This window comes from Oncorhynchus gorbuscha, linkage group LG15 (assembly GCF_021184085.1).
Source record: "Oncorhynchus gorbuscha isolate QuinsamMale2020 ecotype Even-year linkage group LG15, OgorEven_v1.0, whole genome shotgun sequence".
Taxonomy (NCBI): Eukaryota; Metazoa; Chordata; class Actinopteri; order Salmoniformes; family Salmonidae; genus Oncorhynchus; species Oncorhynchus gorbuscha.
In genome coordinates this window covers 41835129-41862508 of record NC_060187.1, presented here as the reverse complement: position 1 = coordinate 41862508, position 27380 = coordinate 41835129, and the positions used below count along the sequence as shown (strand labels likewise).

The 27380-nt window shown below is 42.7% G+C and overlaps 1 protein-coding gene across 1 annotated transcript; it reads left to right on the top strand.

Annotated features, from left to right (window-relative positions):
* Positions 1–2243: 2243 nt before the first annotated feature.
* LOC123997544 (tumor necrosis factor alpha-induced protein 8-like protein 1) lies at positions 2244–21404 on the top strand. Its single transcript, XM_046301902.1, has 3 exons — positions 2244–2587; positions 18436–18715; positions 19138–21404. Exons 2-3 carry the CDS (start codon positions 18444–18446, stop codon positions 19424–19426), a joined length of 561 nt encoding a protein of 186 aa, XP_046157858.1. The 5' UTR covers positions 2244–2587; positions 18436–18443; the 3' UTR covers positions 19427–21404.
* Positions 21405–27380: the final 5976 nt, after the last annotated feature.

The window sequence follows — 27380 nt, the reverse complement described above, 5'->3', positions numbered from 1 at the left end:
TCAGATCCTCAAAAGGTTTTACAGCTGCACCATCGAGAGCATGCTGACGGGTTGCATCACTGCCTGGTATGGCGACTGCTCGGCCTCCGACCGCAAAGCACTACAGAGGGTAGTGCGTATGGCCGAGTACATCGCAGGGTCCAAGCTTCCTGCCATCCAGGACCTCTATACCACCCTAGTCATAGACTGTTCTCTCTGCTACCGCACAGCAAGCGCCAAGTCTCGGTCCAAGAGGCTTCTAAACAGCTTCTACCCCCAAGCCATAAGACTCCTGAACATCTAATCAAATGGCTACCCAGACTATTTGCACCCCCCCCCTCTACGCTGTTGCTACTCTCTGTTATTATCTATGCATAGTCACTTTAATAACTCTACCTACATATACATATTACCTCATTTACGTTGACACCGGTGCCCCTGCACATTGACTCTTTAGTGGTACCCCCTGTGTATACAGTACTCTCGCTATTGTTATTTACTTCTTTAATTATTTGTTACTTTTATCTCTGACAAATACAATTTGATTTGAAGGACAGTTTAGTTGCTAATGGAAGCCTGCACCACCCCAGCTGGCCTTCAACTTGAGTAATACTGCTTTCAAAACAACTGGAATCAAAGAAAAAAATTGGAAAATTTATTTGAACGGTCATCCAAATCGGAATTCCAACTAGGGAACTCTGGCCTCTTTATAGAGCTCTGAATTTCCGACCTGAAGATCACTGATGTCATGATATGACCTCGTATTTTTTAAATCTCCCAATTGTTTTGAAAACAGTATAACTCAATGAGAGGGGCATCACTGAGCTAGCCTGCAACGTCACTTGACCAACTTTATTTGGCATCAATGCGCGATTTATGGTGCGTTGAAGACAACTGGGAATTCTGTAAATACGAGTTCAAATCATGACATAAGTGATCTTCAGGTCGGAAGTCGGAGCTCTAGAAAGAGGCCTGCAGAGTTCCCGAGTAGGAAATCTGTGGCAAGAGCCTTCACATTGGAATGAGTGGTGTCACGTGATCTATGGATTTGTCCATTCATATATACATTGGTTGATTCTGATACTTTCCAAGTGGGAACCTCATTTTTCCACAATGAGTTTCCAAGTCGGAAATGTTCAAGTTTCCCGTGTTCCGAGGGGTCTTGAACACGGCATTGCTGAGGCGCATGGGAAATTGCAGTTGAAATGTTGTCTTTTTACCAAATTTGATTACATTAGTGTATTTATGTAAATTACGTATCTTAAAATTACATATATCATGCTCATGTGTGTCTATTGGTTGCTGTATACACTAAAACATTTTTTTTTGTCTTTTGCCAAGTAATCACAAAGGACATGTATGTAATCAAGTTGAATCATTATTTGGTCACCTTTCTATGGGTGTTTCTATGTAGGATACATGGCAATTGAATAGAGTGTGTATCTCAATGGTTATAGTGTGGCTCAAAGATGACCTGTAGTGTATCAATGTTTGCTGCAGTTTGTCATTGGTTAGAAAGTGGCAATATCCAAACACTCCACTAAATGGCGCTCCTGAACAAGCTTGCCATCGAATTAACACAACCCAATGCACCACGCGGATGCAGGAATGCTGTGATAAGGATGACAATAAGCATAAAAATCAATAATATTATGGATGACTGGATTGCAGAGTAGCCTATGAACTAACTATATGAATGTGGCGATATTCTATAAATAAGATTAAGATTATGCATGTAACCTACAATATCTGTTTGAAATAGCCCTATTTAATATGGTTTGAATGTTTATCAGTTATTTATATTCATTTTTATCAAGGGGCTTGTTGATTGTTTGTTTAAAACATGCTATTCACAATTAACAAAATAACCTCTGGAATTCCTGCTAAACCCATCACTTCATAGACCAGGGGGGAAACTGTGCTGTCTGGTTTAACAATCTCTCTCTCTGTGTCCTACATAAATCCGTTTGTGATTAATAAAGTTACCCAACTCAGCTACTGAGGCAATATTTTCCTTTAATGAGGTCAAATATTAATCTTCATGAGTTATGATTAAATAATTGTGTAGTCCACTGGACTTTTTGTTTATAACATTAACCAACTCCCCATAGTTCCTGCTCATTGTTCCCTTAATGCTATTTTATGGGAAATTCTCAACCTTGGATTTCAGAGAAAACTGAGGATAATTACTGGAAACCGAATGGGGAGGGGGATACGGAATGTTGACTCTATAAATGGCTTTTCCCACAGTAAGACTGGTTTGGTCAATCTTTACTAGGCTCTTCCATTGGTCCATAATAACATCAATCTTGAACTTTCGAAGTCCTTCACGTTTGAAACTTTTTGTGAGTAGGAGTCGGGTTACAACAGGGAGAGAAGAAAACACTCAATTATTTACACAATAGCACCTAATACAACATACATTTACATTAAGTCGACTGAGAAGAGCCTTTTTCTCGAGGCAAGACGAAGGTCCGATTCATGGAGCTGTACATGGATTGCCATGATGAAGACTCGAGATTAATCCTAGATTAAATTGTCAAATTGTAGCAGTGTACTCCGCGGTGTTTTGACTCACGCCCCGCATCCGGTTTGATTTGAAGTTAAGGTAAATTAATGGTATTTTACTGAATGATAAAGATTTAAGTCTTTGAGAAACACGTAGTATTGTTTGCTATCTAGTCCTTTGAAACTATACAATGGAGGGGTGGGGGAGGTGGAATAATTGGGTCAAGGAAGGGGTGCCCAGCTAGCCAACAACCTGAATAAGGGTGTTGTAATATCATTAGATTTTCAATTATTAATATACGATATTGTAGAATGTATAGATTTAAAAATCGGTTTTTATTTCCGATATGGTAGAATATATAGATCTAGAATTCGATTTTTATTTCCTTTGTTTGATTAATATTAATATACAGTATGAGTTTTGAAAGACAGCTTTACAATATGAAATTAACTTTCAAAATATATATATTTTAACAATCGTGATGAATGGTGTAGTTTAGTGTTTGTCATATTTCTTTATTGCATTTTCAAACATAGTAAGCCTATATAAACATAATTCAACTCCCATAGTTTTGAGGTAAACTATGCTGAATTGACATGCTCCAAATATTCTTTCCTGCACGAACCATTCATTCTCTTTGAAGTATGTGTATGAATGCCCTCTCTGTGTATCTTCTGGCAGGTAGTACAATTTATCATACAGCACTAACTATGTTCATCTCACTAGTAAAAGGAGAATATGAACGTTTGCATGAATTGCGGCCTTGAATGAGTTGCCTTTTTCAGCTTTAACCAGAAATGATTTATTGTTGCTACCCCACTGTGTATGTACTGTATGTATGTTGCTACCCTTGCCGGCTTTGGCTGACAACCAAGTAGGTCAGTTACTGCTAGAGTTTGGTTGCTCAGCTAACTGAGAACTGAGGTCTACTTTGGTCATGTCCTCAGCTTAATTTCCTTAACATGACTTGATGATGAACCTGTTTGTCATGATTTCTGCCACTCAAGCGCTGCTGGAAATGTATGATTATTCCTGTGGCGATGGAACTCATTGACAAGAGCAGCACAGAGATATTTCACCTGATTACAAGACTGCAAAGTTGAGTTGGCCATGCAGCTTCAGCTGTTACCTAGGAAACTTAAAACAATAGGTCCACATTCCCTTGGAAGGGCAGTGAATCCTCCCTTATCCTACCTAGAAAGTAGACCATATATGACAGACTAGAGACAAATTACATAGATTTGGGACATTGTTTCTCTTTTATTTTTTAATTATGTTGATTTGTCAGGGTGCAAAGAGCTGCGCACAATTGTCCCAGCGTCGTCCGGGTTTGGCCGGGGTAGGCCGTCATTGTAAATGAGAATTTGTTCTTAACGGACTTGCTTTGTTATATAAAAATGTTATTGAAACGTGCCATTGCACCAGATTTAGCTAGAGAGCTTATTTTCATCTGTAGTCCCTGGGCAAAAAACAATCAACATCATTACAATGTTACAATAGAACACACTATTAAAATATCTATATATATTTTTTTTTATCAAAATATACAATAATGTCCCTTGGTCCTACAGATTCTAACATACTAAGAGTGGGAATGTCTTAATGTTCACATGACTGTGTGTGTGTGTGTGTGTGTGTGTGTGTGTGTGTGTGTGTGTGTGTGTGTGTGTGTGTGTGTGTGTGTGTGTGTGTGTGTGTGTGTGTGTGTGTGTGTGTGTGTGTGTGTGTGTGTGTGTGTGTGTGTGTGTGTGTGTGTGTGTGTGTGTGTGTGTGTGACAGGCGAGTTGTTCATCTAGAAGTCATCTACCTTTATCTATGAGGCTATTGTCTTACCCAGGTTTTGGCTTGTATTTACTTTCAACCTTTACGGACTTATCTATGCCATGGATATCACTGCTGCATCACACCTGCACATTTAATTTCCTGGTTGCCTAGCTTATTCATTCACATTCTTCATATATTATTGTCCACCATCTGTCTCTGATGTTGTTTGAGTTTGGCCCCTCAGCCCTGTTCCTGGTTCACCTGTGGCATCACGGCAAACTTCTTACCCTGGTCTATTTTTTGAAAATTGGTTGTATCAATTATTAATCTGTGATACATTTTATGAAGCCACATTCATTATTAAACAGCAGCAGGCTCTTTTAGATCGGAGAAGACAATAAAAAAAAGGATGGTTTGTGAGTGAAGGCACCGTCTCCCTATTAGGCACCGTGCACAAACCCTGACACAGTGTGGGAGGATGAGAGAGCGACGGCACACGCTCACACACTCGCAAAGCTATTTCACTGTACTTGTGCATGTGAGATTAAAAATTTTTAAGTATTAAGACCCTTTGCTGTGAGACTCGAAATTGAGCTCAGTTGCATCCTGTCTCCATTGATCATCCTTGAGATGTTTCTAAAACTCGATTGGAGTCTGCCTGTGGTAAATTAATTAAATTGATTGGACACGATTTGGAAAGGCTGACAGTGTATGTCAGAGCAAAAACCAAGACATGAAGTTAAAGGATTTGTCCATAGAGCTCAGAGACAGGATTGTGTCAAGGCACAGATCTGGGGAAGGGTACAAAAAAATGTCTGCAGCATTGGCCTCCATCAATCTTAAATGGAAGCAGTTTGGAACCAACACGACTCTTCCTAGAGCTGGCCGCCCGGCCAAACTGAGCAATTGGGGGAGGAGGGCCTTGGTCAGGGAGGTGACCAAGAACCCGATGGTCACTCTGACAAAGCTCCAGAGTTCCTCTGTGGAGATGGTTGTCCTTCTGGAGTTCTCCCATCTCTGCAGCACTCCACCAATCAGGCCTTTATGGTAGAGTGGCTAAATGGAAGTCACTCCTCAGTAAAAGGCACATGAAAGCCCCCTTGGAGTTTGCCAAAAGGCACCTAAAGATTCACAGACCATGAGAAACAAGATTCTCTGGTGTGATGAAAGCAAGATTGAACTCTTTGGCCTGAATGTCTAGCGTCACGTCTGGAGGAAACTAGGCACCGCTTATCTCCTGGCCAATACCATCCCTACGTTGAAGCATGGTGGTGTCAGCATCCTACTGTGGGGATGTTCTTCAGTGGCAGGGACTGGGAGACTAGTCAGGATTGTGGGAAAGATGAACGGAGCAAAATACAGAGAGATCCTTGATGAAAACCTGCTCCAGAGCGCTCAGACTGGGGCGAACGTTCACCTTCCAACAGGACAACGACCCTAAGCACACAGCCAAGACAATGCAGGAGTGGCTTTGGGAGAAGTCTCTGAATGTCCCAGCCAGAGTGGCCCAGCCAGAGCCCGGACTTGAACCAGATCGAACATCTCTGGAGAGACCTGGAAATAACTGTGCAGCGACGCTCCCTATCCAACCTATCCTCATATACAGGTGTGCCAAGCTTGTAGCGTCATACCCAAGAAACATGAGACTGTAATCGCTGCCAAAGGTGCTTCAACAAAGTACTGAGGGTCTGAATACTTATGTAAATGTGATATTTCAGTTCTTTATTTAGAATACATTTACAAAAAATTCTAAACCTGTTTTTGCTTTGTCATTATGGGGTATTGTGTGGAGATTGATGAGGGGCAAAAATACAATTTAATACATTTTAGAATAAGGCTGTAACGAAACGTGAAAGGGTCTGAATACTTTCCGAACGCACTATATATACAATTTCCAGTGAGTGCTCTCTGCTACTTTTACAATTTTTGATACATTTTATGAGCACCACCAACACAGTAAATGGGGAAAATGGCTTCAAAGTGAACTCCCTTTGCTGGTTATTTGGAGGGCTTTGATTTGTGTAATCACCAATAATGTCAATTTGTATGTACAAAAATAGATAATTTCTTCAAAAGTAGCAGAGAGCCCAACCTGGAAATTTGATGTGTTTGAAGAGTACATTGTCCATAAAATGTCTAAAAAATAAGCTCAATTTTTTTTCACCTTTATTTAACCAGGTAGGCTAGTTGAGAACAGGTTCTCATTTGCAACTGCGACCTGGCCAAGATAAAGCATAGCAGTGTGAACAGACAACATAGAGTTACACATGGAGTAAACAATTAACAAGTCAATAACACAGAGAAAAAAGGGGAGTCTATATACAATGTGTGCAAAAGGCATGAGGAGGTAGGCGAATAATTACAATATTGCAGATTAACACTGGAGTGATAAATGATCAGATGATCATGTACAGGTAGAGATATTGGTGTGCAAAAGAGCAGAAAAGTAAATAAATAAGAAACTGTGGGGGTGAGGTAGGTGAAAATGGGTGTGCTATTTACCAATAGATTATGTACAGCTGCAGCGATCGGTTAGCTGCTCAGCTAGCTTATGTTTGAAGTTGGTGAGGGAGATAAAATCTCCAACTTCAGAGATTTTTGCAATTCGTTCCAGTCGCAGGCAGCAGGGTACTGGAACGAAAGGCGGCCGAATGAGGTGTTGGCTTTAGGGATGATCAATGAGATACACCTGCTGGAGCGCGTGCTACGGGTGGGTGTTGCCATCGTGACCAGTGAGCTGAGATAAGGCGGAGCTTTGCCTAGCATGACCTTGTAGATGACCTGAAGCCAGTGGGTCTGGCAACGAATATGTAGCGAGGGCCAGCCGACTAGAGCATACAAGTCGCAGTGGTGGGTAGTATAAGGTGCTTTAGTGACAAAACGGATGGCACTGTGATAAACTGCATCCAGTTTGCTGAGTAAAGTGTTGGAAGCAATTTTCTAGATGACGTCGCCGAAGTCGAGGATCGGTAGGATAGTCAGTTTTACTAGAGTAAGCTTGGCAGCGTGAGTGAAGGAGACTTTGTTGCGGAATAGAAAGCCGATTCTTGATTTGATTTTCGATTGGAGATGTTTGATATGGGTCTGGAAGGAGAGTTTGCAGTCTAGCCAGACACGTAGGTACTTATAGGTGTCCACATATTCAAGGTCGGAACCATCCAGTGTGGTGATGCTAGTCGGGCATGCGGGTGCAGGCAGCGATCGGTTGAAAAGCATGCATTTGGTTTTACTAGCGTTTAAGAGCAGTTGGAGGCCACGGAAGGAGTGTTGTATGGCATTGAAGCTCGATTGGAGGTTAGATAGCACAGTGTCCAATGACGGGCCGAAAGTGTATACAATGGTGTCGTCTGCGTAGAGGTGGATCAGGGAATCGCCCGCAGCAAGAGCAACATAATTGATATATACAGAGAAAAGAGTCGGCCCGAGAATTGAACCCTGTGGCACCCCCATAGAGACTGCCAGAGGACCGGACAACATGCCCTCCGATTTGACACACTGAACTCTGTCTGCAAAGTAATTGGTGAACCAGGCAAGGCAGTCATCTGAAAAACTGAGGCTCCTGAGTCTGCCGATAAGAATATGGTGATTGACAGAGTCGAAAGCCTTGGCAAGGTCGAGGAAGACTGCTGCACAGTACTGTCTTTTATCGATGGCGCTTATGATGTCGTTTAGTACCTTGAGTGTGGCTGAGGTGCACCCGTGACCGGCTCGGAAACCAGATTGCATAGCGGAGAAGGTACGGTGGGATTCGAGATGGTCAGTGACCTGTTTGTTGACTTGGCTTTCGAAGACCTTAGATAGGCAGGGCAGGATGGATATAGGTCTGTAACAGTTTGGGTCCAGGGTGTCTCCCCCTTTGAAGAGGGGGATGACTGCGGCAGCTTTCCAGTCCTTGGGGATCTCAGACGATATGAGAGGTTGAACAGGCTGGTAATAGGGGTTTTGACAATGGCGGCGGATAGTTTCAGAAATAGAGGGTCCAGATTGTCAAGCCCAGCTGATTTATACGGGTCCAGGTTTTGCAGCTCTTTCAGAACATCTGCTATCTGGATTTGGGTAAAGGAGAACCTGGAGAGGCTTGGACGAGGAGCTGCGGGGGGGCCGGAGCTGTTGGCCGAGGTAGGAGTAGCCAGGCGGAATGCATGGCCAGTCGTTGAGAAATGCTTGTTGAAGTTTTCGATAATCATGGATTTGTCGGTGGTGATCGTGTTCCCTAGCCTCAGTGCAGTGGGCAGCTGGGAGGAGGTGCTCTTGTTCTCCATGGACTTCACAGTGTCCCAGAACTTTTTGGAGTTGGAACTACAGGATGCAAACTTCTGCCTGAAGAAGCTGGCCTTAGCTTTCCTGACTGACTGCGTGTATTGGTTCCTGACTTCCCTGAACAGTTGCATATCGCGGGGACTGTTCGATGCTATTGCAGTCCACCACAGGATGTTTTTGTGCTGGTCGAGGGCAGTCAGGTCTGGAGTGAACCAAGGGCTGTATCTGTTCTTAGTTCTGCATTTTTTGAACGGAGCATGCTTATCTAAAATGGTGAGGAAGTTACTCTTAAAGAATGACCAGGCATCCTCAACTGACGGGATGAGGTCAATGTCCTTCCAGGATACCCGGGCCAGGTCGATTAGAAAGGCCTGCTCACAGAAGTGTTTTAGGGAGCGTTTGACAGTGATGAGGGGTGGTCGTTTGACTGCGGCACCGTAGCGGATACAGGCAATGAGGCAGTGGTCGCTGAGATCCTGGTTGAAGACAGCGGAGGTGTATTTGGAGGGCCAGTTGGTCAGGATGACGTCTATGAGGGTGCCCTTGCTTACAGAGTTAGGGTTGTACCTGGTGGGTTCTTTGATGATTTGTGTGAGATTGAGGGCATCTAGCTTAGATTGTAGGACTGCCGGGGTGTTAAGCATATCCCAGTTTAGGTCACCTAACAGAACAAACTCTGAAGCTAGATGGGGGGCGATCAATTCACAAATGGTGTCCAGGGCACAGCTGGGAGCTGAGGGGGGTCTGTAGCAGGCGGCAACAGTGAGAGACTTATTTCTGGAGAAAGTAATTTTCAGAATTAGTAGTTCGAACTGTTTGGGTATGGACCTGGAAAATATGACATTACTTTGCAGGCTATCTCTGCAGTAGACTGCAACTCCTCCCCCTTTAGCAGTTCTATCTTGACGGAAGATGTTATAGTTGGGTATGGAAAAAGGGTACTTTTTAAATATTTATATTTGTTGAATAAAAATAAATGAATGTAAATTAATTTTTTTCAGAATATAGCCATACTCTATATTTTAGAGCGCACTATAAAGACACCAAGATGTTGTCTGTACGATTCACAGATCGTAGGGTCTTACATGTAGACATTCGAGTCTGAAAATTATGGTTTGCCAATCTTATACATTTTTTATTTTAGAAAAAGTCTCAGTGCCACTATCCTCGCATGGTGAGGTATTGAAAACAAGGGTGTATCTTTTTGAGGAAGAAAAACATCTTACTTGTTAAACATTTCTTTCTCTGAGCAGTTGTATTAGTTTAAAATAATACAATTCCCCAATTTTTTTGAGCATAGAATATGGCTTAGTATTTTAATTATTTGATATATTCATTTCTGCTCCACTTTTTAGACCCCACTCACTGTAGGTCTAAAAAAAGGTCTAAAATGGCCACTTTCATGATTTTGTAATACAAATGTTAAGCATCCTTCCTCCCACTGTTCTGGCAATTCTCACATAAATTCAATCAGAGAGAGCCCAACAAAAATTTGGGCCGTGCCGGCGTGGAATCGCTCTTGTGCATTGTCTCTTATTGTAGATAAGAGGAATATCATACATTTCTGTAAATCTAAGTTCCTGAGACACGTTACAGTACTGAAAAAGTCTATGGGGATTTCCCCCTCCCCCATTTCCCTTATTTTGAATTCATGTTATGTATGTAGGCTAAAACATATTATTCACTCCAGAATAATATAAACCCTTGTTTGAAGTAATGTAGATACAATATTTCCAGACCTGCGGAGTTATTCCACCTGGATTTTTTTTAAAGTAGTTTCATGGAAACTTCTACACAGGTTTTCTGCCACCCAATCTAGTTTTGAGTTGGGGGTAGCAGCCTTGAGAATGGGTGGGGATTAGTATAATTTGTCCTGTGGTTTAGGAGGGGGGTGGAGCCTGAGGCTGAGTGGGCAGGACAGGGAGCTCGGGGTGTATCCAATCACTGGGGCTCTCATCTGACAATCATACTAGCCTGACTGACAGGCAGTGAGGTGTATTCATGGCTGCCAGGCTCCCCCCCAAAAAGTATAAATTATTTTAATTTTATTTATATTTTGTCATTGTGTTTTATTATTTTCTTTCAATTCGCAAGAGGCTAAATGTATCTCACAGGAGAAAGCATTCGAGTGAGCGAAATAGCGCCCCCTCTGTCTCCGTGTAGGCCATATATCTGATGCTGTCTGATACAAATGAGTATGACTTTGTTTCCGCCCGTAACATTGAAGGCAAAGGAAGCCAGCGAGCATAGAAATGAGCCAAGCAGCGTTGAGCTAAACTGCACAAGCTCAACTGTGAGTGGTCTTGGTGCACCCAAAAAAAGTGTCAAGGGAAGCCAGCTAAAATGGACCTTTTCCTCAATAAGCATGAATGGAGATAGTGATTTGGACTTGTGGTTTTACTTAATTCTCTGTGCTGGCCAATGACTATAATGGATATTCTGATCCAACTATTAATTCATACATTGTTGTGCTCCTAGCCTGAAAGGAGGGAAGTTCAGTAGCTAGATGTAGAAGGCTAATGTTAACTAGTTAATGTTGCCTATGAATGGAAGTTCGTCGAGCGAGCAAGCATCTTAGCCTGGTAGCCTAGAATAACAAAATCTAAAAGTGTGTACTGTATGACAGAGTGATAGACTGTTTCCTCAACATGAAAGAGAGGATGACATTGGTGTTTCTCTACAAGTAGGGTGAGTAAACATGTTTTTCTTCATGAACGTGCGCACACACGCACACACACACACACACACACAGAAATCAGAACCATGGACAGCCACATATTTAGCTTACATTGATTGGACTAAATCATTTTTGGTATCTTTTAGTTGTCACTGTAGTAGACTAAGCAGAGATTATGTTGAAATGGTGCTGGAATAGTGGAGGCAGGTACTGTTTTCTTTGCGACTTGCGGTAACTCTGTGGTTCTAAATCAATAGTTGTTTAGTGTTCGGAAACATTATCTTGCTTGACCTTGCTGTAGGTCATGTAACTGTCTGTTACTGTACATGCAATATGCTTTGTGGACTTCACTGGACAGGGGTTGATATCTGGTTTTGTGATAAAACAAAGCTGTGGTTGAATTTATTCTGCCACTGTGTCTTATTGTCTCTGCTTTAGGCCTATATATCACAGTGGCGAGGAATATGAATTAACAGGTTATAGAGCAAACAACACAATTATCACAACACAGGTTGTAATATGTCTTCCCCGGTGATTTATTTTTTTTCCCCACGCACCGCTACTTTAGACTGGTTGACCAGTAAGTAGACAGACGTTCAGAGCTTGGGCCACATGCTTGGCCCTCCAATCGCCACAGACCCCCTCTGAGCCTCTCACCACACTCAGCATGGAGCCTGTGGAGAACACTTTTCACCTGCAGAAGGGTGAGTGTTTCTGGGCACGCTGCCTGGCCGGATCCCTGGCTGCCAAAGAGGCCCGGGGTAGTGTTTCATTTCTATGAGTTATGTGTGCCTTTTTAGCCTACATGTTTGCCTGCCTGTTCTGCTTTGACTAAGGTCTTGGTTGTTGTTTTTTAAACTGGTTTAAGCGCTCTCTGGATAAACTGTAAATCCAATTGATTAGTCAGCATCATTTGGTCTCTCATTCCAGAGTGCCTACCCAGCTCCCACTAACGAGTATTAATTGCGCTGTTATTGGTGGTGTATATTTTGCCTGAACACACAGTAATGTTGTCGCTGTCACGTCTTGTTCTGTTTTGAATCCATTAAAGCATTGCCGGTATAAATAGTGCTGAGATTGGAGTCAAGCTTGGCCAAGCTTTCTCTGTCTGGGCCCGGTTCACACAACAGCTTATATTTGGCCATAACTCACACTGCACAGTTCCAAGACAGGAATACTTGATAGAAAATCGTTTCATCATTCTAAACACTTGTCCCAAGAGGATCCTTTCATGAAGCCTTCCAACTCATGAAAAAGCGAGACATCAAGAGAGAGATGATCTCCCTGCATTTCTGATTGCCAGTTCTGGGAAGAATTTGTGGTCATTCTTTTTGCTTTGAGTAAAACTTGAGATGCTCCTGAGTATCCATTACGTCTGAATTTAAGTGTTTGGAATGACTGCGGTGGAAGACCAATACAGGCTTTTAATTGAAAAATAAAATATATACATTTTTTTTATACCTACTTCATTAAGGTATTAGTCATCAGCCACTGACTACATGACCGTTCTTCTCTCTCTGACGGGAGAGACTTTTAATGAGCCACCTGAAAATCACTCTCCAGGCTCTGAAAGGTGTCATTTTTTAATAAAACGGAATGTTTTTTCATCATTCCAGCAGGGAGAGACGTGAACTTTATATCTTCTTTGTGTGTCTTGAGATGTACAGTCACTAACCTCAAAGCATCCCTGTTCAGATTTTCATTGACACATTGTGATTGAATGTGGTAGGCAAAGTGGTGGTTTTTACATCCACTGATAGTGGGGCAGAGTGTCCCTCTCTCTGACAAGTGTTGCAGGGAGAGCTTGTCGGTTTTGTAACATGGGTACTCCCTTGGAAGAAAAAGCCTCCTGCTGACACTCTCAAAGGAGACCGAATGTTATTCTTGAAAAGATGGAGAAGTCACATAGCAGGCACATTTCATTCTGCAGTCAGTCAGCTGCTATACAGTATTATAAACTGGGTGGTTTGAGCCCTGAATGCTGATTGGCTGACAGCTGTGGTATATCAGACCGTATACCACGGGTATGCCAAAACATTTATTTTTACTGCTCTAATTACGTTGGTAATCGGTTTATAGTAGCAATAAGGTACCTCAGGGTTTGTGGTATCTGGCCAATATACTACGGCTAAGGGTTGTGTCCAGGCACTCTTTTTATTTTTTATTTAACTAGGCAAGTCAGTTAAGAACAAAATTCTTATTTTCAATGACGGTCTAGGAACAGTGCCTGTTTAGGGGCAGAACGACAGATTTGTACCTTGTCAGCTCGGGGGTTTGAACTCGCAACCTTCCGGTTACTAGTCCAACGCTCTAACCACTAGGCTACCCTGCCGTCCCAACCCCCTGCGTTGCGTTGTGCATAATAACAGCCCTTAGCCGTGCTATATTGGCCAAATACCACACCCCCTCAGGCCTTATTGCTTAAATAACACATTGCAAATATTGCTGTTCATGAATATGAGCACTCGGATTAGTATCCGATCACATTTTAGGATTTTAATACATGTTTGACATTGTTTTCATCTTGGAGGGAGGAAAGATTGCTTAGATACTGACCTATATTAGAGGTGATACTAATGTAGCATGTAATGTTTATCTTTAACGGGCATAAATACTGACGTGTGGCATGCTAGAGAGAGTCACAGATCTAGGCTCCGCTTACCTTCCATAACTTATAACCATAAAATGAGACCCTGACTTTAGAGCTGTATCTCAAATCAAATATTTATATAGCCCTTCGTACATCAGCTGATATCTCAAAGTGCTGTACAGAAACCCAGCCTAAAACCCCCAAACAGCAAGCAATGCAGGTGTAGAAGTACAGTGGCTTGGAAAAACTCCCTAGGAAGAAACCTAGAGAGGAACCAGGCTATGAGGGGTGGCCAGTCCTCCTCTGGCTGTGCTGGGTGGAGATTATAACAGAACATGGCCAAGATGTTCAAAAGTTCATAAATGAGCAGCATAGTCAAATAATAATAATCACAGTAGTTGTCTAGGGTGCAACAAGTCAGCACCTCAGGAGTAAATGTCAGTTGGCTTTTCATAGCTAATCATTAAGAGTATCTCTACCGCTCCTGCTGTCTCTAGAGAGTTGAAAACAGCAGGTCTGGGACAGGTAGCACGTCCGGTGAACAGGTCAGGGTTCCATAGCCGCAGGCAGAACAGTTGAAACTGGAGCAGCAGCACGGCCAGGAGTCATCATGCCAGGTAGTCCTGTGGCATGGTCCTAGGGCTCACGTTCTCCGAGAGAGAGAAAGAGAGAATTAGAGAGAGCTTACTTAAATTCACACAGGACACCGGATAAGACAGGAGAAATACTCCAGATATAACAGACTGACCCTAGCCCCCTGACACACAAACTACTGCAGCATAAATACTGGAGGCTGAGACGGGAGTGGTCAGGAGCCACTGTGGCCCCATCCGATGATACCCCCGGACAGGGCCAAACAGGCAGGATATAACCCCACCCACTTTGACAAAGCACAGCCCCCACACCACTAGAGGGATATCTTCAACCACGAACTTACCATCCTGAGACAAGGCCGAGTATAGCCCACAAAGATCTCCACCACTGCACAACCCAAGCGGGGGCGCCAACCCAGGGTTAACCTCATCCTACTTCATTAGGGGCTGAGGCAGGCTGAACCTGAACCCGTTGTTCCTGTTGTTGCGGCGCTGCTGCTGTAATGTCTGGGGCCCGGGCTCATCTGGCCGAGGAAATGCAGAAGATTTGATAGCCTGTGGCCTCCTGACCCATTGTTTATGAGCTGCCACAATGTTCCTTTGAGTCATTGTCATTTGGCAGGTAACACACACACACACACACACACACACACACACACACACACACACACACACACACACACACACACACACACACACACACACACACACACACACACACACACACACACAGAGAGAGCTCGGAGCTAGTCTCTACACAAATACGCATACATTATAGCAGGTAGCCTAGTCGGTAGCAGCAGGTAGCCTAGCGGTTAAGAGCGTTGGGCTGGTAACTGAAAGGTTGCTGGTTCGAATCCCTGAGGTGGCAAGGTAAAAAAAAAACATGCTGTTCTGCCCACAACAGCAATTACTCCCCGGGTGCCGATGACGTTAAGGCAGCCCACCGCACCTCTCTGATTCAGAGGGGTTTGGTTAAATGCAGAAGAAACATTTCGGTTTAATGCATTCAGTTGTTCCCTTTGCAATCCTCACACACAAAACTATTTTGTGTTCTAAGTGTGTATTCAGCCAGTAGTTGGAGACAGCCCTATCATTGGCTGCTTTGCAGAACTTCAAATCCAGCTGTATGTGTATTGCACATTTCAGACATGGATGCAACACAATGCACTTCACAGAATATATATATATTTTTTAATAATAAATGTTTTACTACACAACAAACATACAAGGATAAAAAACAAAAGAATAACAATAAAAACGGAGAATAAAAAAGCACCCTGAGAAAAGCAAAGCTAAAACGTTGTTATAGCATCTCTTTTAAATATGTCCAAAGTTTCGGCCCCCCTCAGATTCTCTGGCAGGCTATTCCAGAGGCTGAGGGCATAATAATTAAAGGCTGCCTCTCCATGCCTCTTGGTCCTAGGCTTTGGGATAGTTAAAAGGCCAGTGCCAGAGGACCTGGGGGACCTACTGACCAATAGCTTTCTTGAGTAGATCAGACAGTTGAGCATTACAGTAGTCAAGCCTGCTTGTAATAAAAGCATGGATATGTGTTACTCTGTGTACCAGCCTGAGAGAGAAACGGCCACACCGTATCAATGTTCCTCAGGTGGTAAAAGCTATTTTGGTCACATTCCTAATGTGTGAATCGCAATTGAGTTCAGAATCTAAAATGACACCTAGGTTTTTAAAACCTGTGTTTTTATCTTTATTGCCAAATAATTCAAATGTGCGGCCAAATAATTAAAATGTGCGGCCAGATTCTCTCTATGTGCTTTGGCTCCAACAATAAGTACCACTGTCATGTCTTGAGTTAGCTGGAGGAGGTAGTGAGCCATCCAATGATTTAAATCACTAATACGGTCAAATAATTTATCTGATTATGTCATTATTGTATCATGTCACTGGTATCTCTGTGATTAGCCTAGCTTTTGTAGGGACTGGTTGTTCATGTCCCATGACATCATAGTTATCGGAATGGATGCTAGTAGTGCACACCCATAGCAAGACTCTTCAATGACTCTTCATCCAGATGAGAAAAGGAAATAATCAGTTGTGAACATTTGCATGAAACAGTTGTTCATTGTCTGTCTGTTTCCTTTGTTTCCTCTTCATTCTTAAAAATGATTTTGGATCATCTGCTGGCGCCAAAAATGCAAAAGGCAAAGATGTTTCCCATATCTTGTCATGAATGCATCCCAGATGAACATCTGTTATTTCCTGTATGCCATCCCAAGTATGTCATTCAAAGTGAAGAAAATCCACCCTCTGGTTTCAGCATGTCTCCATTAACTTGTCCAGTGATTTTAGTTTTTTTTTGTAGACATTTAAAAAGTTGGCATTGAAAATAGATGTGACAATTGCCTGCTACGGTACGTTTCCTTTTAACTATCTTGTGTCGATTACAAAACAGCTGGACATGTCACACCAAAAAGAAAAAAAAGATACACCTTTTCTCTAAAAATCTACAGTGTAGAATAAAAATTAAGTGGTTGAAGTGTTTCATTACCAATTTAGGCAAATTGCGCATTAATAAATTGTCGACAGTGTGTATGCCATCCCACCTATGTTTCATGTCTCAGGTAGCCTGTATGCCATCCCACCTATGTTTCATGTCTCAGGTAGCCTGTGTGCCATCCCACCTATGTTTCATGTCTCAGGTAGCCTGTGTGCCATCCCACCTATCTGTTTCACGTCTCAGGTAGCCTGTGTGCCCTCCCACCTATCTGTTTCATGTCTCAGGTAGCCTGTATGCCCTCCCACCTATGTTTCATGTCTCAGGTAGCCTGTATGCCCTCCCATCTATCTGTTTCATGTCTCAGGTAGCCTGTATGCCCTCCCACCTATGTTTCATGTCTCAGGTAGCCTGTATGCCCTCCCACCTATGTTTCATGTCTCGGGTAGCCTGTGTGCCCTCCCACCTATCTGTTTCATGTCTCAGGTAACCTGTATGCCATCCCACCTATGTTTCATGTCTCAGGTAGCCTGTATGCCCTCCCACCTATGTTTCATGTCTCGGGTAGCCTGTGTGCCCTCCCACCTATCTGTTTCATGTCTCAGGTAACCTGTATGCCATCCCACCTATGTTTCATGTCTCGGGTAGCCTGTATGCCCTCCCACCTATGTTTCATGTCTCAGGTAGCCTGTATGCCCTCCCACCTATGTTTCATGTCTCGGGTAGCCTGTGTGCCCTCCCACCTATGTTCCATGTCTCAGGTAGCCTGTGTGCCCTCCCACCTATCTGTTTCATGTCTCAGGTAACCTGTATGCCATCCCACCTATGTTTCATGTCTCAGGTAGCCTGTGTGCCATCCCACCTATGTTTCATGTCTCGGGTAGCCTGTGTGCCCTCCCACCTATCTGTTTTCCATGTCTCAGGTAGCCTGTGTGCCATCCCAACTATCTGTTTTCCATGTCTCAGGTAGCCTGTGTACCATCCCACCTATCTGTTTCATGTCTCAGGTAGCCTGTATGCCCTCCCAACTATCTGTTTCATGTCTCAGGTAACCCGTGAAAGCCAGCATGGATAGAATGCAATAATGGAATAATATTTGCCATATCAGAATAATTATCATGTGCCAACGTATCGCCGCGGTCCATGACATGGTCATACTCCTGTAGATCTGAAATAATTGGATGGTGAAGCTTGCCAGCCAACCATAAAAGTAAGGCGAATCAATTCAGCCATTCTTGAAAGTCGGGACCATCCTTGTCCTGCAAAAAAAACATAATTGTTATAGTGGAAAAAACAGATTTAGGCATTTAGAATTAAATGTGGGAGTGGAGCTTTTCTAGTTACGCGATGACACCATGTGCCCCCGCGTACCTTCAAAATTATTCGCCAATTATTATATATGACAGTTTCCATCATTATTTTCACAATAAAGAATGTTTGACAAGAAGAATCCACCGCAGTCGAACAGATATAAATGTCGATCTTAGGAAAATTTCTCCATTACACATGTCGCAAAGACTAGTTTTTTTTTGCGACATTGCTTTGGCCGAATAAACCTGGTGAGTGTCCATCTGTATGACCTCCTCTCTCTCACTCTCTCGCCAGACGTCATCATGGACTCCTTCAGTACTAAGAGCCTGGCCCTTCAGGCCCAGAAGAAGCTGATGAGCAAGATGGCCACCAAGAGCGTGGCCAACCTGTTCATTGATGACACCAGCAGCGAGGTGCTGGACGAGCTCTACCGAGTCACCAAGGAGTACACGCGCAACCGCAAGGAGGCCCAGAAGATCATCAAGAACCTCATCAAGATGGTGGTGAAGCTGGGTGTCCTCTACCGCAACAACCAATTCAGCGGGGAGGAACTGGTGCTGGTCGAGGGCTTCAGGTTGATTTATGATTGATGTATTTAGTCATTATGGCTGTAGATAAACTCAAACTGTTGCATAATTTCAGCCAGTGATTTTGAAAGTGGTGCTCATGAGGCGAAAGGGGTCCCTGTTTTTGTTTTGTGTACTACGTCATCAAATTGTGTACTAAGTCATCCAGCTGTGTACTATGTTACAAATTTGTTATGCTTAAGATCCTGGAGTGCATCTTTTAATAGAAGTATAATAGTCTTTGATTAGGGTTGCCAACCCTGGTTGTTGAGGGCTGTAATTTTCACAGGTTTTTATTCCAGCCCTAATGAAAACAATTGTGTTGGGTTGAGAGAAAAAAAAGTGGCCCTCTGAGAAATGGGATGTCCTTTGCCATCTACTGTACCTAAGCCATCATGCATAACAACAATGGCCACCGTCTCCTTTCCAGGAAGAAGGTCCACACACTGGCCATGACAGCTGTCAGCTTCCACCAGATCGAGTTCACATTCGACCGGCGTGTGATGAGCGCCATCCTGAATGAGTGCCGTGAGCTGCTGCACCAAGCCATCAACCGCCACCTAACAGCCAAGAGCCACTCGCGGGTCAACCACGTGTTCAACCAATTCGCAGACTGTGACTTCCTGGCAGCTCTCTACGGCCCCTCTGAGGTGTACCGCAACCACCTGCAGAGGATTTGCGATGGTGTCAATAAGATGCTGGACGAGGGCAACCTTTAACCCCCCCCCCACCCCACACAGGACCTTTTGACCCCTTCCCTTTGACCTTTGAGGCCTTACCTGGTGGTGTGACATTCACCAAATGGTTTCCGCCTTGGCTTTTTCTATTTGATTTTATAGACCAACATTATGCAAATTGGACATTTGACATTATGCCCCTCCGACATTACTGTACAACACTGAAGGATGATCCAGGCTAGTTAGTCCAAAGTTTCTTCTATGCCTCTTTATTTAAAGGAACAACATGGACCTCTTCAGTGAATGTATATTACAAGCTTTTGTCAATCATTTCCAGTCATACGACTTCACTAATACCTTGGAACTGTCATTTTTCTCCAGTCTGTCCCCTGGAAGGTCTCCCAACCACAGCCTGAAGATCATATGTACGAGTAGTCAATTGAATGGGCTGAAATGCTTTTAGAGTGAAGAGGACAGTGGTAGATGTTAACCTACTTCAGGACAACCATAAGGGACTCTGTTGTTAGACAGGAGTGCCACTTGAGGTTAAAACGGCACTAATTGTTTTGCAATAATTCACGTAACAGACCAATAATCCAGTTTCAGCATTTACACTCCATATCCTAAGTCTACACTTTGTTTAGATCAAAATGCCTTTTGCCTGCTTTGGCCCTAATTACCTGTTTTTATTACAATCACACCAAAGAGCGTATAATTTGGGTCATGGGGGCTATAAAAATGGAGGAAGTTGATTGTGCTGTGCAACCTAATTGTCACCGAGCTTGCTGACTCGTCAGCTCTTTAACTTCGTCTGAGCTGAACCGAAACCCCTACCCAGCAAACACTTTGATTTCTGCGCAGCCGAGACCGACTCCATATACAGTCATGTTAATGACTGGAGGATATGGGAAAGGGAAGTAGGTTGCCTTTGTTGGTGAGGCCCAGGCTGTTTCGTCACGTAACATAGTATTATGGATTAGAGCAGAGACTAAAACAATACCCGATAGTACCTTCCATTATTCTATGAATTATTCCCCCACTCCAGGCCAATAATAGCCTACCTACAGCTAATCCATTCCAACACCCCAGCCTCCATTTAATGGGATTGAGATCACATCTTTGCTTGGTGCACGTCCTATTTGGGAGTGAATTTGTTTTTTAATGAACCATTTAGATTGTTGTTTAGTTTGTTATATAGTACTACCCTGCACATAATGGATGTTATTTTCTTTTCTAGGCCAATCTGTGTGTTTTTTTTTGTATGGCTGAGCCTGTCTAGGAGACTGCGCTGTGGCCTCATTTAGTATTCTCAGTGACAGTGTATACCTGTGAGGAGCTGCAGCAGAGAGTTGGAATGAGCGCTGTGTTCTCCAGGATCTGCTGTCTCTCTCTCGCTCTCTTCTCTGTCACAGAAACCTCTCTGGTCTGTACTGTAGCAATTCTGCCAAAGAGAGGAAAGGGAGAGATGAGCCATCTCTGCAATCGCGATAAGGACCTTTCCAAAGGAACATTAGGGTAATCGGTATGCACTTGATGAAGATTGTTAAAAAAAAAATATATATATATATATATATATATTGTTTTGTTATTCCCTCCCATTTTATTTGAATTTGTGGTCTCCATTTGACTTCATCCTCCTACATCTGGGGGAGTTGTATTAAGTGAACGCTCGCAGGACTAGAAAATTGAAGTCCCAGAATAGTTGAGATGGCTTAGTTCTTAAATGTCAAAGATGCCGTTCTTTCCAATCACAACAGTTCTCAGGTTTAAGTCTCAGAGCTTGTGCTCATGACACACTTACTAGCGTTGGACCCAATGTTGGAGGATTAAATACAGACCAATTTCTGCTTCATACATTTTACATTAGCTCACAAAAGATACATTATTTGAAGTAATGTTGTATTTCTACCAATGGAAAGTGAAATATTTTCTGTATTATTTGTTATATGATGTTGTACATGTGTTTGTTTTAGTGTGCCTTCTCGATACTAGACATGACGAATATACATGATTACTCCTATTTTTTGTCTTTTCTTGATAAAGCACCACTTATTTTCCATTGTAATGCTGTTTCAGAAGCTAGATCAGAACATAATCTGTGTGCGTCTGGCCCGGTCAGGACATTGTTAGCCATGTTCCCAAACTAAACACAGGCCTTCCTATCTGACAAACAATTTTTGTTTTGGGTCCTTTTTCCCCTCTAAATTAGTTTCCTAACGGACGTACCCAGGTCAAAGGTAAAGCTGGAGGCCAATGGAGCGGAAATGAAGCTTTCCCCTTAGCAGTGATATGGCTACAGTAATTCTACCTTGGTCAGGATTCAGGAAATATATTTTCTATCAGCTTGTGAATGGGAAGAGCATCTATCATCTAGCTCCAATGCTAGCTGTGTGAAGTAATTCGTAGCTATTGGTTTTGATCATTTACGAAAGACCGTGTCAGGCTAGATTAGCCACTCAAGGCATTTTTTACATGTATTTGGTTCCTACTTGTAAAGGAATTATTGTAAAAACTTGAAATGGTACTGATAATTGTCCAATCATTTATTTTGTTTTTCTCCCCAGTGTGACTTGCTTTGAACTTTGGACCTGCCAGTCCTTGACTTGATTATCAAAGTGGATATTAATGTGAACTTCAATACATTTTTGTATGAAGCTTCCTTCCATTAAGGCATGATTATAATTTGTACACAATGAACCAACTACAAAGGAGAAGTCATCTTAAGAAGGGAGGCAGCTGAACCGTGCAGGCCTGTGAAGACCTCATTAGTCAGTCCGCTGACATTCACTTAGGCCATGTGTTAACTATACTGTATGGAATGAGTATCTACCCCAACCCTGTACCAGACACATCACAGCTTGGAATCCTAATCAACTGCATCCATAGAGATGAGTTTTAAAGGGATAGATCACTCCAAAATATTTATTTATTTATTTATTTTTAGACCTCTAAAATGGTTGAATGGCATGAGTCCCATGCCATCCGCTGTGTAGCTCCAATCATTTTAATGTCCTGAAAGGGTAATGCACCTGCAGTATTGTTTTATATACAAGCAAATATCAGAAAATCCTCAGAGCGCTTTTACTTGATGTATGAGGTACACGGCACAACATTCCAGTTCATATGCTGAATTGTTATTGAGTTTCATACATGCTTGAGTTTCTTTTCTATGTACAGTTGAAGTTGGAAATGTTCATACACCTTCGCCAAATACTTTTAAACTCCGTTTTTCACAATTCCTGACATTTAATCCTAGTAAAAATTCCCTGTCTTAGGTCAGTTAGATCACCACTTTATTTTAAGAAGGCGAAAATTCAGAATAATAGTGTAGAGAGTGATTTACTTCAGCTTTTATTTCTTTCATCACATTCCCAGTGGGTAAGAAGTTTACATACACTCAATTAGTATTTGGCAGCATTACCTTTAAATAGTTTAACTTGGGTCAACTGTCAAAAGTTTCTGCCTTCCACAGGCTTCCCACAATAAGTTGAGTGAATTTCGACAGAGTTGGTGTAACTGTGTTAGGCTTGTAGGCCTCCTTGCTCACACACGCGTTTTCAGTTCTGCCCACAATTTTCTATAGGATTGAGGTCAGGGCTTTGATGGCCACTCCAATACCTTGACTTTGTTGTTTGTAAGCCATTTTACCACAACTTCGGAAGTATGCTTGGGGTCATTGTCCATTTTCTAAGACCCATTTGAGACCAAGCTTTAACTTCCTGATGTCTTGAGATGTTGTTTCAATATATCCACATAATTTTTCTCCCTCATGATGCCATCTATTTTGTGAAGTGCACCTGTCCCTCCTGCAGCAAAGCACCCCCACAACATGATGCTGCCACCACCGTGCTTCAAGGTTGAGATGGTGTTCTTCGGCTTGCAAGCCTCCCCCTTTTTCCTCCAAACACAACAATGGTCATTATGGCCAAACAGTTCTATTTTGTTTCATCAGCCCAGTGGACATTTCTCCAAGAAATACGATCTTTGTCCCCATGTGCAGTTGCAAACCGTAGTCTGGCTTTTTTATGGCGGTTTTGGAACAGTGGCTTCTTCCTTGCTGTGCGGTCTTTCAGGTTATGTCGATATAGGACTTGTTTTACTGTGGATATAGATACTTTTGTACCTGTTTCCTCCAGCATCTTCAGAAGGTCCTTTGCTGTTGTTCTGGGATTGATTTGCACTTTTCGAACCAAAGTACGTTCATCTCTAGGAGACAGAACGCTTCTTCTTCCTGAGCGATAGGACTGCTGGTGTCCCATGGTGTTTATACTTGCGTACTATTGTTTGTACAGATGAACGTGGTACCTTCATGTGTTTGGAAATTGCTCCAAGGATGAACCAGACTTGTGGAGGTCTACAATTTTTTTCTGAGGTCTTGGCTAATTTATTTTGATTTTCCCATGATGTCAAGCAAAGAGACACTGAGGTTGAAGGTAGGTTTTGAAATACATCCACAGGTACACCTCCAATTGACTCAAATTATGTCAATTAGCCTATCAGAAGCTTCTAAAGCTATGACATTATTTTCTGGAATTTTCCAAGCTGTTTAAAGGCACCGTCAACTTAGTGTTTTCTACATTTCTGACCCACTGGAATTGTGATACAGTGAAATAATTTGTCTAAACAATTGTTGGGAACATTACTTGTGTCATATACAAAGTAGATGTCCTAACCGACTTGCCAAAACAATAGTTTGTTAACAAGAAATTTGTGGAGTGGTTGAAAAACAAATTTTAATGACTCCAACCTTAGTGTATGTAAACTTCTGACTTCAACTGTAGATCCAGGGTTAGAAAATGGCTACATTTGCTTTTATTTTGTGAACTCTTTGCCTCATCCTTTATGCTTAAAGAGGCTCTCCCCTCTGACAAGTTGAGCTATGACAGTTACTTGGGACTTGGAAGTCAGTCTTTCAAACCCTCCGTCTTCTTGTTTTCACCTGCTCTAGTGCATCCTCTGAGTGCACCTGACTGGCGGGTTGTTTCAAAGATGTAAGCCGGGAGATATCCAAAGAAAAACCATGTTAAAAATAAACAGGAACCGACAAAACATGTTATTTTACACAGTGGTAAGACCTCCTGCTGGACTCCGGAATGACAGCACTGAGGGAATTCAGTCACTTCTGAAAATACAGCATTTTTTTCTGAATGTAATGAGTCATTCTCTAAGACAGCAACAACTAAAGTTGCTATACTGTGTTGCACTTGAAACATTTCTGCTGTCCAGAAATGCTGTCCAAGTGCTTATATAAAGTTACAGACTGGAACTCTTTTTTTCATCACATTGACAAAACATGTGGGGTCTGTCTAGAGAAATATCTCAACCACACTCTTACATAACCCTGCCTTGTATACAGAGACAGAAGCTCCACCAGGATGTACGGTGCCTTCGGAACAGTATTCAGACCTCTCCACATATTTGTTAAGTTACAGCCTTATTCTAAAATGTATTAAATTGTCAATCTACACCCAATACTCCATAATGACAAAGCAAAAACGGGTATTTTTTTTTTGCTCATTTATTAAAAATAAACCTGAAATATCACATTTACATCAGTATTCAGACCCTTTACTCTGTACTTTGTTGAAGCACTTTTGGCAGTGATTACAGCCTTGATTATTTGTGGGTATCACACTACAAGCTTGGCACAACTGTATTTGGGGAGTTTCTCCCCTTCCCTGCATATCCTCTCAAGCTCTGTCAGGTTGGATGGGGAGCATCGCTGCACAGAAATGTTCATGTCTCTCCAAAGATGTTCAATCGGGGTCAAGTCCGGGCTCTGGCTGGGCCACTGAATGACATTCCGAGACATTTTCATCAATGATCTTTCTGTACTCTGCACCGTTCATCTTTCCCTCAATCCGGACTAGGCTCCCAGTGCCCGCCATTGAAAAACATCCCCACAGCATGATGCTGCCACTACCATGCTTCATGGTGCCAGGTTTTCTTCAGATGTGAGGCTTGGCATTCAGGCCAAAGAGTTAAATCGTGGTTTCATCAAACCAGATAATCTTGTTTCTCATGGTCTGAGAGTCCTTTAGCAGCCTTTTGGCAAATTCCAAGCAGGTTGGCATGTGCCTTTTACTGAGGAGTGGCTTCCGTCTGGCCACTACCATAAAGGCCCGATTAGTGGATTGCTGCAGAGATGGTTGTCCTTCTGGAAGGTTCTGAATAAGGTATCTATTTTTTTAAATACATTTGCAAAAATGTCTGTTTTCACGTTGTCATTAATTAAGGGGTATTGTGTGTAGATGAGGATTTTTATTTATTTAAGATATTTTAGAATAAGGCTGGTACAAATAAATGTGGAAAAAGAAAAGGGCTCTGAAAACTTTCCAAATGCACTGTAGGTCATCTACTGTGGCTATGTTACTGTGTAGTCCTGTAAAGTTGTGGTGGCTCTGTTACTGTGTAGTCCTGTAAAGTTGTGGTGGCTCTGTTACTGTGTAGTCCTGTAAAGTTGTGGTGGCTCTGTTACTGTGTAGTCCTGTAAAGTTGTGGTGGCTCTGTTACTGTGTAGTCCTGTAAAGTTGTGGTGGCTCTGTTACTGTGTAGTCCTGTAAAGTTGTGGTGGCTCTGTTACTGTGTAGTCCTGTAAAGTTGTGGTGGCTCTGTTACTGTGTAGTCCTGTAAAGTTGTGGTGGCTCTGTTACTGTGTAGTCCTGTAAAGTTGTGGTGGCTCTGTTACTGTGTAGTCCTGTAAAGTTGTGGTGGCTCTGTTACTGTGTAGTCCTGTAAAGTTGTGGTGGCTCTGTTACTGTGTAGTCCTGTAAAGTTGTGGTGGCTCTGTTACTGTGTAGTCCTGTAAAGTTGTGGTGGCTCTGTTACTGTGTAGTCCTGTAAAGTTGTGGTGGCTCTGTTACTGTGGCTCTGTTACTGTGTAGTCCTGTAAAATTGTGGTGGCACTATAAGAACACACATTACCATAATGCAGTGGATGGAGTGAAGGTCTCTAACTGGGCTCCACTGTACGCCAACTGCTGTGAGACGAGCAACCGCGACACGTACTTATTATTCCACATTGACTTTAAAATGAGCTACCATTGTGCATTTAGCAGCCTGGATGTTATTTATGGTCCACACACAGTGGGAGGGTGATTGGTTGAAATCTGAGGTTTAATCAGAGGTAGCTACACGACGACTAAAGCCCAGCACATGAGAGCACTACAATCCAGGTATGTGTGTTTTTTGTTATCTGTTTATGTTCACATGAGTGACCTTGTGAACAATGGGGAATGGAGTGATTGTGCACCAGAGGTGTTCACTGAAACAAAGGAAACAGCCATTTGGAAGCAGCTGGGAATGGGAGCTATGTTCAAGCAGAGCTTTAGAGGGATTAATACAGCCTCCTCTATTACTTCCAGAGTTAGTGGACCACTGCTGTGTGGATAACAACTAAGGACAGCCACTCATGTTTTGAGAAGGAATCTTCTTACCCTGGAATGACCCCCATCACTGAGTACATGTATTTATTAGACTATGTCATGGTCTTTCTGCAGTATTTCGCCATTCATTTTCCTATTGCCATTAAAGGGGATTCCATGTGAGTAGTTTTGTTGTGGCAAATGCTGAAACTGTTCTCCACCGAGGGACCGCCACTGTTGGGGTTCTCTGGGGCTGTCATTGTCTCATTTAGGGTGCATCCAAGGAGGGAGTTGCACAGTGAGTAAACAGACACCTGGGATGCTTCTCTGGGCTCGTCAGACACATGCCAACTAAACCAGACAGTTGGCAAGCCAAGATGAGTTGCAAATAGCAGCTGCCACTGCATAATTGGAACAAATAGAAGTCAGAGAAGCAGAAAATAGGATGAAACAACAAGAGGTGCCTCGGCTCCATTGGTGGCGGTCCTTTAGCTGACAGGCTGGGGGAGGTGTGTTACAGCATGTACCTGGTCAGGGTTTTTTTATGCTTGTGTAACTAACTGCTGTATGCTGTGGGTGCAGTGTTGCTATGGACTGCTGAGCCAGAACCGGAGTAATCAGATGAGAGCTGG